Below are 13,943 nucleotides of genomic sequence, written 5' to 3'. Positions count from 1 at the left end.
TGCATAACTGCTGCCAGCAGGGAGGGCCTTCTTCCCAATCACGTCCTGCTGCAGCCTCTGGAGCTCTGCAATCTGCCGGTCTTTCTCAGCCACTGTGATCTGACACTGATTTCTCAGTGCCTGGGACTCGGAGAGGAGGAGGTTTTTTTCCATTCTGAACATAAAACATCAGACATTAAGCAATTATATATTCTCTACAAATCAATGAAGAGGATAAAGCTGTACTGTTATACCTTAGTCCAGCCAACTCGTTCTGGTACGATGTGATCTCTCTCTCGGTTTCTGCCTGGAAGGCTTTTGTCTGATGCAAAGCCTTCTCCAAATCATCAACCTTGGCCTTCAGTTTGGATATTTCAACAGCTGCAAGGCTGGCTCCTTCTTTAGCCTAGTTTTAATAAACACCATTAGTGAACTGGAATGAAAAGTAGATGGGTGAAGTTTGATTAGTGCTAAAATTCTAATTACAGAATAAGGTTTTTCCCCATTTACCTTAACTCCCCAAACTGTAAACACACCTTTTCCCTGGGCACACCGTGCTATCTCAGCACTCTCACAAAGTTAAACTCCAGAACCCATCATGTGTCTGAGCATTCTCTGCACGAAGAGTAAAATTAGAGAGCCATGTGGCTAATTACAACTTACCCAAGTTTCCCCATTGTTCTGAGGCACATCCAAACTACTTTTACAAGAATTTCTCTCATTGATGCTGCTGCAATCAATGGGAAATGAAGCTGTGCCCTGCTTGGCTTCAGAAGTTACCTTCTGATGGCTGAGCTCCTGCAGCAATTTGTCTCGGTCATCCTGGAGACTGGCCATAGCCTTGGCAAACGCTTCAATCTGCTGGACATGACTGCCACACTGGGCTGAGAGCCTGCTCACCTCCAGCTCCCGACTGACTAAAGTCCTACAGACACTTCCAACGTCATCAGCCACCTGAGCAAGGGTAACCTCATCTGCAGCATCAAGGACAGCCCCGTGCAGAAGAGAGTTTTCTTTGAGGATACTCATGAGATGGGATTTAAACCCCTCCAATTCAGCTGCAAGTTCATCTCCTTTTTTTCTTTCACTCCTGAGCTCAGAGGTGTATTTGCTCTCAAGAACTTTAAAGTCCTCTATGATCCGATCTCTGTCGTTCTGCAGAGCAGTCATTGCTTTCCCAAAGGCCTCATTTTGGGATCTCAACTCACTGTTTTGAGACTGAACTTCGAGCAGCATCTTCTCTGCAGAAGCATCAGGTTTATTTCCATCCTCAAGTGTCGAAAGAGTCCCACTGCATTCCTCATCTGCACTTCTGCCTCTGGATTTCTGGAGTTCCTGAACCTTTTTCTGAAGCTTTCCTCCATGCTGCTCATTTGATTCTTTTTTCTGAATACTCTCACTACTTAGCAGCTTCTCTCCAGATTCAGAAACGAGTTTCTCTTTGTTTAGTGATGCAATTAGAGATTCTAAATCACTTACTTTAGATGCCAATTTTTTATTCTCATGTTCCAAAGCCACGGCAGCCCCCTTCTGCAGTTCACTGGAGAGCTGCATCTCTTTTATTTGTTTTTGAAGATCGTACTTTTCATGCTCAAGGCTTTTAATACAATCCAATTTCTGCTTAAGTAAGTCCTTCAGCTGATGGTCTTTCAGAGACAAAACCTGGTTAAGATCCTCCCTGTATTTTATGAGCTGTGCACTCAGCATTGCATTTTCAGAATGCAGATCATCTATCCTGTTGAGAAGGACCCTTAATTCCTGTTTCAAAGCATTAGTCTCACTCGCACTGCCAATGAGAAGACTGTCCCTCTGTTTTAAGACATCCTGGTGAAGATGTTCCAGCTCCTTGTATCTGGTAAAAAGATCATCCCGGTCGTTCTGGAGAGATGACATGGATTTTTTAAAGGCATCTATTTCACTGGCAATCGCAGCCTTATCCTGTCCTGCTTTTTCTGCTTTCACCTGGAGATTTCTCAGCTCGTTTTCCAGCCTCTGACGGGACTCCTCAGCTGCTTGTCTCTCCATCTGCAAAGACCTCACCTGAAGTTCATACTCTTTCATCTGATTCCTATGTTGAGTCTGTACCTGAATCAGATAGTCCGAAATTTCATCCCCTTTTGAAGAAATAAGTAAGGAAATTTCTTTGTCTTTATTATTTAGCATGATCTTCATTTGCTCAGAAATGGTCATCTGCTTTTGCAATTCAGCATTCATTTTTTCCTTCTCTGCTAGAAGCTCTTGCAATTCTTGCTCCTGTCTTGTAAAATTACTTTCCAGAGCTTTTATCTCTCTTCCTGCACTTTTACTATTCTCTATGAGATGATTAAGAGAATTATTTTCTTTCAGGAGTGCCTGCAAAGCTTCTTCTTTGGACTGAAGAACACTCTCCAGCTCTTGCTGTCTGTTAAAAAAGAAGGTATTTTCTTCCTTTATCCTGCAGAGCTCTTCATAGCGCTGCATATCAACAGACTTTTGCCTCAAATACAGTTCATCCTTTGTTTCCTCTACCACAGAATATTTGATATTTAATTCTTGAATCTGAGTCATTTTATCTTTCAATTCATCTTGCAAGGCTGCTATTCTTTTGCTACTGTCTTCCAGCTGTTTCTCCTTGTTTTGGATGGCCTCTTTGAACTGCATTTCCCAGGTTTTCATCTCAGTGATGACCCTGTCCCTGTCATCCTGAAGGGAGGACATGCACTTTGTGAAAGCAGCCAATCGTGCCAGAGCTGCGTTCAGATCTGCCTGCAGCTGCTTGTTCTGAGAGTCCTTTGTGCTGACTTCCTCTTGCAAACCCTGAACCTCACTCATCGCCCGATCTTTTTCTCTCTCAAGGGCACCATGTTTTTCATCCAGGTTCGAAAGTTCACTTTTGTGAAGCAATTTCAGCTGCTGGAGATGAAATTCCAATTCTCTCTCATATCCTCTCTTTTGAAGCTGCAGTTCCTCTCCTTTCTTCTGAAGTTCTTTCCTCCAGTTGAGATTCTCTTCTTTAAGCCTGTCCACTTCCCTCTTTGACTGGTCCAACAGGTTCAGCTGTGCAGAAAGCTTTCCCTTGAGATGAACTATTTCATCATTTGATTTTGCTAGCTTTTCTGATGCATTACTTAAGTCCTTTTCGAATTTTTCATTTTTTGACTGTGACAATTTCACAGATCTTTCCAAATCCAGGATCAGCTCCTGGAACCTTATAGAATCCTTTTGCAATTGGTTGATCTCCTGCTGTTTCTCCTTTAAGAGTTCTTGCAATTCTTTTGTTTTGGTTTTAGTCCCATTATTATCCCTCTGAGCACTTTTCACCTTCTCCTCAAACATCTTTACAAGATGGAGCTGCTGCTCTTCCTTTTCTCTAACCACGTCGCATTTTTCTGCCTTTAACTCTTCCAGCTGCTGTAACAGCAAGTTATTCTGCACCTGTGCTGATTTCATCCTATCAGTAAGATGATCAACTTTTTTAACATGATTAAGCAATTCTGTCTCAAGAAATTCTCTCTCATTCTTTACTTTGTAAGAACTTTCTTGTACATTTTCTAATTCTTCCTGTAACAGACATTTGTCATCCTCCAAAATCTTAACTTTTTCATTTAGACTAACAATTTCTTGTGTTAGACTTTTACATTCCATGTCCAGCTTTGTTAGACAATGAGTTTTGTGGAGCAAAGATTTCTCAGTTTCTTGTGCTTTTTCTGAAATAAACTTTCTTTCTTGTTCTAGGACAAGCACAGCTTGTTCTTTTTCAGCAAGTTTATCCTTTAACACAATAATGTCCTTTGACAGTGATTCATTCTCACATAATGCATCACTGATTTTAGACTGTGTATCATTTTGGTAGACTTCCATTTGAACCTGCAGCTCTCCCAAGGCTGCTTTAGTTACAGTGATGTTATTATGAAGGACATCATTCTCATTCTGAATTTTCTCTAAAGCCTGCTTTAGGTTTTCAGAAGTTTGTTTCAGCTGCTCGTTCTCCTCCATCAGCTGATGGTTCTGTTCAGTGAGCTCATGCAGATGATCCTGGTGTTCCTGCATCCTGGCCTCCTGCTCACGGATCTGCCTTTCTGCTTTGCTCTGTAACTCCTCAACCTCCATTTTCTTGGATTCACTGAGCTGCTTCAGCTGGTTCTTAACAACCTCATTTTCATCAAGGAGATTTTGTAAATGTTTCTCCAGAGCCTCCTTCTCAGACTGTCCTTCCCTGAGTCTTTGAACAGCCTCTTGCTTCTCCTTCCTACTGAGATCAATGACTTGCCTCATATCTGCCACTTTACTACTGATATTCTCGTACGCCTGAAGAAGCGATTCATACTCCTGCTTTAATTCGCTATGTTTAGCCTTCCAGCCTGTCAATTCAACTGTCTGAGAATCTTTTAAGGTATTTAATTGGAAAGAAAAGGCCTCTTTTTCCTGAACTATGGACTCCATGGTGGATTTCAGACTTTCACACGCCGCAGTGAGGTTTTCATTTTCGGTCAGCAGCCTCGCATTTTCCGAAGCAAGGCTCTCCTCTCCGGACAAGGGAGCCACAGCACTTGAACTCTGCTTTTCTTGGCCAAGCTCTAGCAAGTGCTCCAGCATTCTTGTCTTGTTCACCAGTTCTTCTCTTTCCAACACCAGCTGATCAATCTGTTCCTTTAGACACTTATTTTCTCTCAGGGCTTCTTTACGCGATATTAAAGCCGCCTGTAATTTCCTCTGGAGGCGCTCTCTGGATTTCTCTTCGGTTACAGCTCTTTGCTCTTGGGCTTTGGAATCATTTCCATTTGCAGGTTTTGCCAGTGGCTCTTCCATTGTTTGCATTTGTTTCTGGATTTCACATTCTGTTGCTTCTCTCAGTTTAGTTTTCCCAGAGCAATCAGTCTCTGACAGCTGAAAAGCTGTGACTTTTCCTTCAGAATTCCCTCGATGGCAATTACTTTCTGAACCAACCTCTCCTAACTCCTTTTCAGTCCCATTTTCTTCCTTAAGCTCTTTGCTGGACACCACAGGTTTACTCATCTCAGCCTTATCATGCAGCACACACAGCTCTGCCACAAGATTTTTGTTTTCTTCACTGAAATGTTCTACCTCCTTTTTCATGTTAACTAGTTCCAAATTGGACTTTTCCAAAGAGCTGAGAAGTTCCTCTTTTTCACTCTTCAGGTCTTCAAATGCTGTTTTGTAACGGTGAGCTTCTTCCTGGGCCTCCTTTACGGCTTTGTTTAGTAACTCCTTTTCCAGACCGAGTTTATCTTTTAAATCCGTAAGTGAACATCTCAGTGCTTCTATTTCCTCATTCTTTTCTGCAACCTCCTGCTTAGCTTCAATTCTTGACCTCTGCAGTTCCTCCTGGCTCATCCTGTAATCCTCTTCACTTTTTTTAATAAGTGCTTTTTTCTCATTATTCACATGTTCAAGCATTGCCTTGAGCTCTACGGTTTCAGTCTCGTGTGCTTTCAGCTTTTTCTGTAGGTGCTTTATGCCCTCCAACAAGCTGCCCTGAAATTGCTCCTGCTGGCTCAAAGACTTTAAACTGATTGTTTCTTCTTTATCATCACCAAATTCAACCAGTATTTTTCTCAACTCTTTCCTTAACATCTCTGTTTCCTCCTGAAGTTTTGCATAATCACTTCTTAGTTCTTTTAGCTCAGTGTCTTCACTTGGCACTGAAGTGAACATGTTTTCTGACTCTTTCAAGGATGCAACCTCAGCCTTGTTTCTTGGTTTGTCTGATTCCAAATTCCTTAGGGCAGCTTGTTCTCCCAGCGGTGCCTTGGTTGGAGCCAGCTCCTTCCCTTCTAACAGGTTAAAGCCCAGCTCTTTACGTTTTGTTTGGAGAACTTCCCAGAGTGCTTTATGTTCTTGCCTGAGCTGTTCAAGGTCGGTTTTTTGTTCATCAAAATCTGCCGCCAGTTTCATGTGCTCTTCCCTTTCCTGCTGGAATTTTTTGGTATCTTCTTTCATGACCAAAAGCTCCCTCTGTAAAGCTTCTTTTTCTTTCTGTAACTGATTCATGGCATTAACATTGTTGGGATTCAGACACTCATTCCTGTCTCCAGCACCTGAACCAGGCTCTTCTAAACTGGAATTTTTCAACAATTCTTCCTTCTTTTTAAGTTCAGACTTCACCTCTTCAAGAGTCAAGAGCAACTGAGAATGCTCCTCTTGATACGCCCTTGCTTTTTCATCAAGCACAGACTGCAGATGAGCAAGCATACAGTCCTTTTCCCCTAAAGATTTTAGGTTCTGCTCACAAATACTTTGTTTTTCAGCTATGACATCATTTAGCTCTGCGATACTGTGCTGAAGTTCCTCTAAATAGGATGCTCTTGAAGATAAAGTTTTGGTCAAATCACTTATCTTGGCATCTTTTTCTACAAGTTGTTGCTTCAAAGTTCCAAGATGAGACTCAAAATCATTATTTTGTCCTTCAATTAGTTTCAGCTTGTCTCTTAACTCATTAACTTGCTTCAACAGCTCCTCTGCTTTTTTTTGCTCTTTTTCTATTTCTTCCTGTCCACTCTTTTCTAATTTCCCAACTTTTTGCATTAGATCTCTTCTTACTATCAATGCTGCTTGGAGTTTCTTCTTCAGATTCTCCTTTTCCTTGCCCATTTTCTCAAGATTACACTTCATCTCCTCTTTCTCGTTCATTAAACCTTTAAATTCAGCTTCTCTGCTGCTTAACATAATCTGGTTATGTTGCAGTTCTTTCTTACAATCCCCAAGTTCCCGCAATACTCGGTTTAGCTCTGCCACTGAACTATTATGAACAGCTTCAAGGTCTTGCAGTTTGGCATTTAATGTATTTCTCTCTTCCGAAAAATTCAGCATTTCATTAGACAATGATTCCATGACCTGGGTAACAGAACAGTCTTTTTCTTTCAGTTGCTGGCTTAGACCAGAAATTAAATCCTTCTGCTGATTGACCTGGGAAGTTAAGTTTTTGATGAGCTGATCTTTTTCCCCCATTTCTTCAAGGAGACTTGCTACTTTTTTACCTTCAGCCTGCAGCTTTTCTTGACTAGTTCTTACCATTTCTTCTGAGTTATTCATGCTGTCTTGAAGAAATTCCACCTGCTTATTTATTTCTGCCAAAGACTCCTCCCTTTCTTTCAGGAGAGACTGTTGTTTGCCTAATATTTCCTTGAGTGAGACCACTTCTTTTGACAGACATTCAATTTCAGATGTGTATTTGCCCTTCATTTTTTCCATGTCACTCTGCAGCACCTCTGTCTGCTTCTCAAGCGACTCCATACTTCTTAATTCACCTTTCATGGTGTCTATTTCTTTCTGTTTTTCTAAAAGCACCAGTTGCAAATGTTCTCCTTCTGTTTCTTTGCTCAGAATAGCAGTTACCAGAGTGGAGAATTTTTCCAACTGAGTTTTAATATCGGTTGGCTGCAGTTCAGAATCTGAAGTCTGTGCCTTCTTTCCTTTACATAAAAGCCTGCTACTAAGTAATGGGGATAAGCTCTGAGTTAATTTCTCTTTTGTAAGATCCAGCTCTTGCTGCAAAGAGTGGATTTTGCTATCTTTTGATTTCATTTCACTTTCTAAACTGCTCAATTGCTCAGTAAGATCATTATTTTGTGAATTTGCCCTATCAAGTTCTGTCACCCATTTGTTTTCTGACTCAAGAAGGCTTTGTTCTAGAGTTTGACACTTAAATTCTAATTTAGAAAGTTCTTCACCCTTCACACTAACCTGCATCTGTAACTTCTCTTTTTCAGTCTTCATCTGCAGTTTGACAGCATCTATCTGCATCCTTGAGTAATTCTCACTGGTTTCTAGTTTTTCATGGATTTCCCGGAGCTCTTCCAATTTCTTTTGCAAATCAGCCTGAGATGCAGTAAGTTGCGTGTTTTCAGCCATCAGTTTACCAACATCATCTTGCAATAGGTTTTTTTCTTTCTCTAAAGACTCCACCTGACACTGCAGACTGTTTATTAAAAGCACGTTGTCATGGCAGTCCTGAGATGATTTGGAATTTATGTTGTTTAACTCCAACTGCAAACATTCCAATTTCTCTGCCTGTTCAGTGCACGTCACACGCAGAGACTCCACAGCCAAGTCTTTCTGCTGTAGTTCTTGTTCCCGGGTATTTATTTGGTCTAGTGCTCTTTGGTGCTCATTTTTAAGAGAGTCAAGTTCAACAGTCAAAGAATCAATTTTTTTCTGATGATTATCAAGCTTCTCATTCCTTTCCTGAAATTCCTCAGTAAGGGTTTTCATGGCTGTTCGGCTTTCCTCTAATTTGGATCTGAGAATGTCAGTCTCACTAGAAAGAGCACTAACACTGCTCTCTGCCAACTGTACACTGGCATCTTTCTCCTTTAACGAATTAAGCAGTCCTGCAATAACTTCTTCTTTTTGCCCAAGAGCCACGTTCAACTGAGTTCTCAGCTCATACTGTGCTTCAATTTTCTCCTGGAGAGATAGAAAGGCATTTTCTTTCTCATGGACTAGCTCTTTAGAGTTTTGTAGTTCTTGTGTTAGTTCATGGACCTGACTTTGGAGCTGAGAAATTAAATGTGTCTTCTCTTCATCTTTCCTTGCTTTCTCCTTCAGAGTTTCAAGCAGATTTTCATTTTCTGTAAGAGATGATTCCTTTTCTGATAAGGACTGGTCCATCTCAATTATTACATTCTTCTGATGCTCTATTTCTTTTTGGAAGTTCTCCTTCATTTCCTCCAGCTCCACCATCTGTTTCTTTAAGACACCACACTCAGTCTCTTTCTCTTGAAGTTGCATCTTTAAACTCTCACTGAATGCTGAAATAGTGTTGATGGCTGATTCTTTTTCTGAAACAAGTACTTTTAACTGTTCTGCTTCAGAGGCTAAAAGCTGTAACTGTTTCTCCTGTACAACACAGGAATCCTGTACCTCAGAAAGCTGTGCTTTTATACTGATGTATTCATCTACCTTTTGTTTTAAAGATGCATCTTTCTGTACAATTGAATCATTCAACTGGGACGACTGCTCTGTCAAGTTTTTAAGCTGACTTTGAAGGTCAGAAATAACCTCCATATTCTCAGACAGTTGAACCCTAAGTACATCAGACTCTTCAGATTTATCTTTTAATAACTTTAATTCTTGGGCTTGCCTCTTAAATTCATTTTCTTTTTCCTTCATTGTGTGTCTATACTCATCAGTTTCAATACTCAGGGCTTGTACTTGGTTTCGCAGATCTGAAATGATTTCCACATACTGCCCTTCTCCTGCCACTTTATCTTTCATTTCCTGAATCAAAGCCTCCTTTTCAGAAAGGAGAGTTTCTTTTTCCTCAAAGCCAATTTTTAAGTTTTCTTTCTCCATCAACAGGCTGTCAATTTGGTCCTTCAAATCTAAAATATTATGACTTTGTTGAGACAGGTGTGAAGTTAAAGCAGCTACTTCCTCTGACTTTTTCGTTACTGTAACATTAACTGTCTCCATGTCTGCTTTCAATTTTTCATTTTCTAGAGCTGCTGCTTGTGCCTGGTGCCTTGCTGAAGTAATTTCAGACTGGAGACATTCACATTCATGTGACTTCTCACTCAATAAGCTTGAAAAGTCCTCCTTTTCATGCCTAAGCACCTCCACTTCTTTGTTTAACAGCTGTAGCTGATTCTTTAACGCTGTATTTTCTTCCATTTTTTCAAAAATTTGCCTCTGAAACTTCTCAAGTTCTAAACCCTGACTTTTCACAGCCAGGTCTCTTTCCTCTACCAACTGAGATAATTTAGTTTTTTCATCTTTAAGATTTTTTATTTCATCCTGCAACTCTACAACACAAAGCTTACTCTCTTCCATTTCCTTATATAATGAATCATTTTGAAGATTTTTCTCTTCTAGAGACCTGCTTGCAGTTTCAAAATCCAAAGTTATGCTTTGAATTTGTTCCTGCAGGAGTAAATTCTTTTCCTTACTATGGCTGAGTTCTTGGATTAGACCACTGCATTCAGATAATTTATTATTTAACAATTCTTCTTTCTTTATTTCTTCATCTCTAATCTCCTGCAGCTGAATGAGCAGTGATTGCACTTGTTCATGCAACTGTTGGGTCTGTTCCTTGCTTTCAGACAACTGCTCAGCCAGCATATTACATTCCTTTGTTTTCTCCCCCAGCTGTTCTGCAACTGAACTTTCCTTTTGCTTGGCAACTGCTGAGAGTTGTTCAATCTCTTTTGCCAGCGTGTTTTTATCACAATTTAGTACTGAAAGAGTTTTTTCGTACTCAGCAGTACTAACAGATAACTTATTCTCTAATTCTGCCACAGCCTGGGTTTTCTTTAACAACTCACACTCTTTTACATCCAGGAGTTTGGACAAATTCTCATTTTCTCTGATTAGCTGCTCCTTCTCTTTTTCCATTGTACCTATACTGTTTTTCAGATGTTCATTTGCTTTTACTTGCTCTGCCAATTTTTCTTGTTTCCCTTCAAGATCTGCCTGCAATTGGTTATTAGCTGAAGCTTTCTCCTGTGTCTCTATCTCCAGTTTTTTAATTTGTTTATGCATTTCATTTAATTGGTCATTAAGATCTTTGCAACATGTCTCTTTGGCTTTCAGATCCCCAGTTAATTTAAGTTTAGTCTCTTCATTTTGCTTCTCCAAAGCCCCAAGTTTCTGCTCTAATGAATTAATGAGCTCTTGTTTCTCTTGCAATTCCTTTTTAGCTGTTTCCCCATGGTCAGTATGTTCTGTAAGCCTCCTGGATAACTCAGCCAACTCTTCATCTTTTTTAGTATTTTCCAAAACCAGCTTGTTGTATGAATCTTTAATTGACTTTAACTCATTTTCCAGTGTCTGTGCTTTGCTCTCTTTCTCTTTAAGCAAATTGTTCCATTTTTCCTTCAGAGCACTGTTTTCCTCAAGCTGAGATTTCAAATATTCCGTTTCTTTTCTTTGTTTATCCTCTGTTTCTTGCAGCTTTTCAGATGATTTAGCAATTTGCTCTTTCAGCAGAGTAATTTGTGACTCACACTCCGCAAGCTTGTTATGGTACGCGACGTTGTTGGCCTTGATTTCGGAGCGGAGATCCTTAATTGTCATGCTGTTCTCCGCACTCTGCCTTATTAATTCCTCGTTTTCTTTGGTTTTAGCTTCATTCTCAGCTCTAACTCTCTCCAGCTCCAGTCGCATGGTGTTACTCTGGTCAGAAAGGGCAGAGATCTTCATGCTGGCATCTCTCACATCAGCTGTCTGTACTTCCTTCAGCAAGTGCATTTCCCTTTCAGCCTTTGATAAAGCCTCTTCCAAACCTCGCATCTCCTCCTCTTTGCACTGCACTTGATGCTTCAGGATCATAACCTGCTCAGAATATTCTGTCATGCTCAGAGACAGGACAGACATCTCCCTGTCTTTCTCTGCCAGTGCTTCTTTCAGATTATCGATTTCTCTTTCACGTTTCTGCAGATCTTGAATGAGTTGAGACCTCTCCTCCAAATGGCTTGAATTCAATTTGTCAAGCTCTTCATTTGTCTGGTCCAGGTCCAGCTGCATGGACTCCACCACACTGTCTTGTTTCAAAGTCTAAACAGCAAAAAAATAATGTTATGAGAACACTCCGAACACCTGTTAGAGGGAGAACAGAAGTTACACCCCACACGCAGAACAAGCATTTAAGGTAATCAGCCTGCACCCAATGTAAAGTCACAAGATGTTCTTCTTTAGATTCTTTTAGCAAACAAAAAGCTCAGTGTATGAAATTTAAAGTAGCTCATGCTGTCGCTTTTGCTGACATTTAAATGGGCCACGAAAAATGAACATAAAATTCCTTCTCTTACATTATTTTTATAAATTACCTTTTCTTTCAGTGTAGCAACTCTTTCTGTGAGATCACTGATGGCTGTTTTCTGCTCAACATTCTCCACTTCATACACACTGCATTTCTTTAAGGCTTCATTCAGCTTATTAAAAGTAGAAGTTCATGTGATAGAAATACATAGAATTCTATTAAAATTGTGCTGTTACAAGTGATAATATAGACTTTACACAACAGTGAAGTTTATACTTTCAAATTAATAAACAATAACTTACCACTCCAATAAAATGTAAATACATTCATGTAAAGCTGTGTTGGGTCTAAGAACTCCTTACACCAAACTTAACGCAAAGCAATTAAATGAACAAAACTGTAAAGACTGAGCAAAAACTTTCAGACTGGGAAAACAGCAGTATTTCTGCTGGGACACAAATAGAAAGTTATGGTTAAAGCTCATCAGTTCTAACAAGTGAAATACTAACTGTAAGTTTAACTTACTTTCTGCTCAGCATGCACAAACTTTTCACCAAGCTCTTTGTTCAAAACATCCTTTTCTTGAAGCAGTTTCCTCAAAGTTTCAATTTGTTCCAGCTTTTCTGTCGTGCTCACCAGTTTTTGTTCTCTTTCTCCAAGTGAGTTTTCAAGGAAACTATTTCTGTCACTTAATCTAAGAAGAAAATATAGATTTAGACATTTTGAAAACAAAGCTTGCGTTACGTTTCCTAAACTTACTAGCCCCAAACTAAGAGAATCACTATTTTTACACTTTCCACTTAAACTTCCAAGTATAAAAATAACACAACTGCAAACAGAAACATGAGTCAATTAATTGTCTTTTCAAGTGTTTTAAGAGATTATACTCCTCATTAGAAGTTGTAGTTTAAAGCAAAGAAAGCCAGCGGTGTGTGGAGTTGTAAAGAACCTTCATTTTACCCTTTAAGCTGCTCATTCAAGCCAGAGATCAGAATTTGATGCTTTTCCACATCTCGCATTTGTTGGTTTCGCAGTTGGGTGAGTTGTGTTTGCAAACGTTCATTTTCATTCTGCAACAAAGCAATGATAAAGAGCATTATCACACTCAGAGAAGCACGAGAGAACTGGAGAAGAAAGGAAGCAAGCTTCGTTCACACAGCTTTTTGGGGTTTTTAAACACAGTACAGATCTCCTACTCTAGTCAGAACCACTGCACCAACTCAAAAATAAAACCACAAAAAAAAAAAAAGAAAAAAGAAAAAAAGTTGTACAACAGCAACCAAAAACCAAAAGCAAAACACATCCAGAATCAACAGCAAGTAGGACAAACATGGCAAACTTGTCACCATTCATGAAAAGAAGGTGGCATTTTGGAGGAGGCAGAACACACCTGCACCGCCCTCAATAGCTGCCCTTCTTCCTCTACACCAAACGTTACCTGTATTGAAAGGCTTTGTTACAAGAGTCTCAATAATTAACGTAAGCTTGTCTCTCATCTTAAAACCAGTCATTCTTTTTTTACACTTATGCAATTTAACAGATAAAGAACTAAGAGTAATGCACCAAGAGTTTGAGCACATGATCAGTTGTGTCACTTAGTGAAAATACAATTCACGAATTATCACAGTAATTTGTCTGTCAGGAAATACTAAAAATAATTTTTCCTTTGAAAAGAACTTGACTGCTCTTTGTGGGGCCTTCATGGAATGGTTTTAAAATATAAATATATGTCTAGCTAATAGAATAGTTCAGATTGCATGTGTGTATATATATATAAAAAATTATTAATCATTTTTCCTATACAGAATTTCTTTTTTATAAATGAGCAGATATATATAGATATATATATATATGAGAAATATTAAATATACACATACCCAGAAAAAAAACCCGAGGGATGTAAGAAGAGGGAGACTTAAGCCAGACGTAACCAAAACCTAATTCTGGACCTTCTGGCAACGACCTCCACAAAGAATTATGAAAATCATGTTGTCTTTTACTATGTTTCTAACTCAAATAAAGCTTAATCCTAATCGTGATTCTCCACGTGCTGAACAAAAGCAACAGGCTTCCACCTCAAAGCATAATATAGGATGTGCACACTCTCTGACAACAGAATTAGTGAGTGTAAATTGAGCTGCCGCCATTTTTTGTCAGCTGCAAATTGATGGTTTTGGCTTACTGTAGGCTACGATAGAAAGAACATAAACTGAGAATGATTCTGTTGTATCATCAGGTTTACACAGCTCCAAAGCTCACCTGGAGA

The 13,943-nt window shown here is 39.5% G+C and overlaps 2 protein-coding genes across 8 annotated transcripts in view; both read right to left on the bottom strand.

Annotated features, from left to right (window-relative positions):
* LOC108446434 (golgin subfamily B member 1-like) overlaps positions 1-13,941 on the bottom strand; it is a 19,348-nt gene extending 5,407 nt beyond the window's left edge. Inside the window, exons 1-7 of the mRNA XM_017733023.1 lie at positions 13,937-13,941; positions 12,638-12,747; positions 12,203-12,371; positions 11,745-11,849; positions 760-11,472; positions 234-385; positions 1-154 (exon numbers count right to left, since the gene is read on the bottom strand). The exon at positions 1-154 is cut by the window's left edge and continues 1 nt beyond it. Coding sequence (XP_017588512.1) covers positions 1-154; positions 234-385; positions 760-11,472; positions 11,745-11,849; positions 12,203-12,371; positions 12,638-12,696 — 11,352 coding nt within the window. The 5' untranslated portion in view covers positions 12,697-12,747; positions 13,937-13,941. The remainder of the gene's footprint in view (positions 155-233; positions 386-759; positions 11,473-11,744; positions 11,850-12,202; positions 12,372-12,637; positions 12,748-13,936) is intronic.
* The window catches only part of LOC103614740 (golgin subfamily A member 4-like), a 42,824-nt gene that overhangs the window by 16,507 nt on the left and 12,374 nt on the right, over positions 1-13,943 (bottom strand). For all 7 annotated transcript variants that reach the window (XM_017733024.1, XM_017733026.1, XM_017733025.1 and 4 more), the window contains exons 17-18: positions 13,555-13,563; positions 6,107-6,119 (exon numbers count right to left, since the gene is read on the bottom strand). In XM_017733024.1, coding sequence (XP_017588513.1) covers positions 6,107-6,119; positions 13,555-13,563 — 22 coding nt within the window. The remainder of the gene's footprint in view (positions 1-6,106; positions 6,120-13,554; positions 13,564-13,943) is intronic.

Source organism: Corvus brachyrhynchos, unplaced genomic scaffold (genome assembly GCF_000691975.1).
Source record: "Corvus brachyrhynchos isolate BGI_N302 unplaced genomic scaffold, ASM69197v1 scaffold315, whole genome shotgun sequence".
In the NCBI taxonomy this organism is placed as follows: Eukaryota; Metazoa; Chordata; class Aves; order Passeriformes; family Corvidae; genus Corvus; species Corvus brachyrhynchos.
Note: the sequence above shows the minus strand (reverse complement) of the source record. Positions and strands in the feature narration are given on the sequence as shown.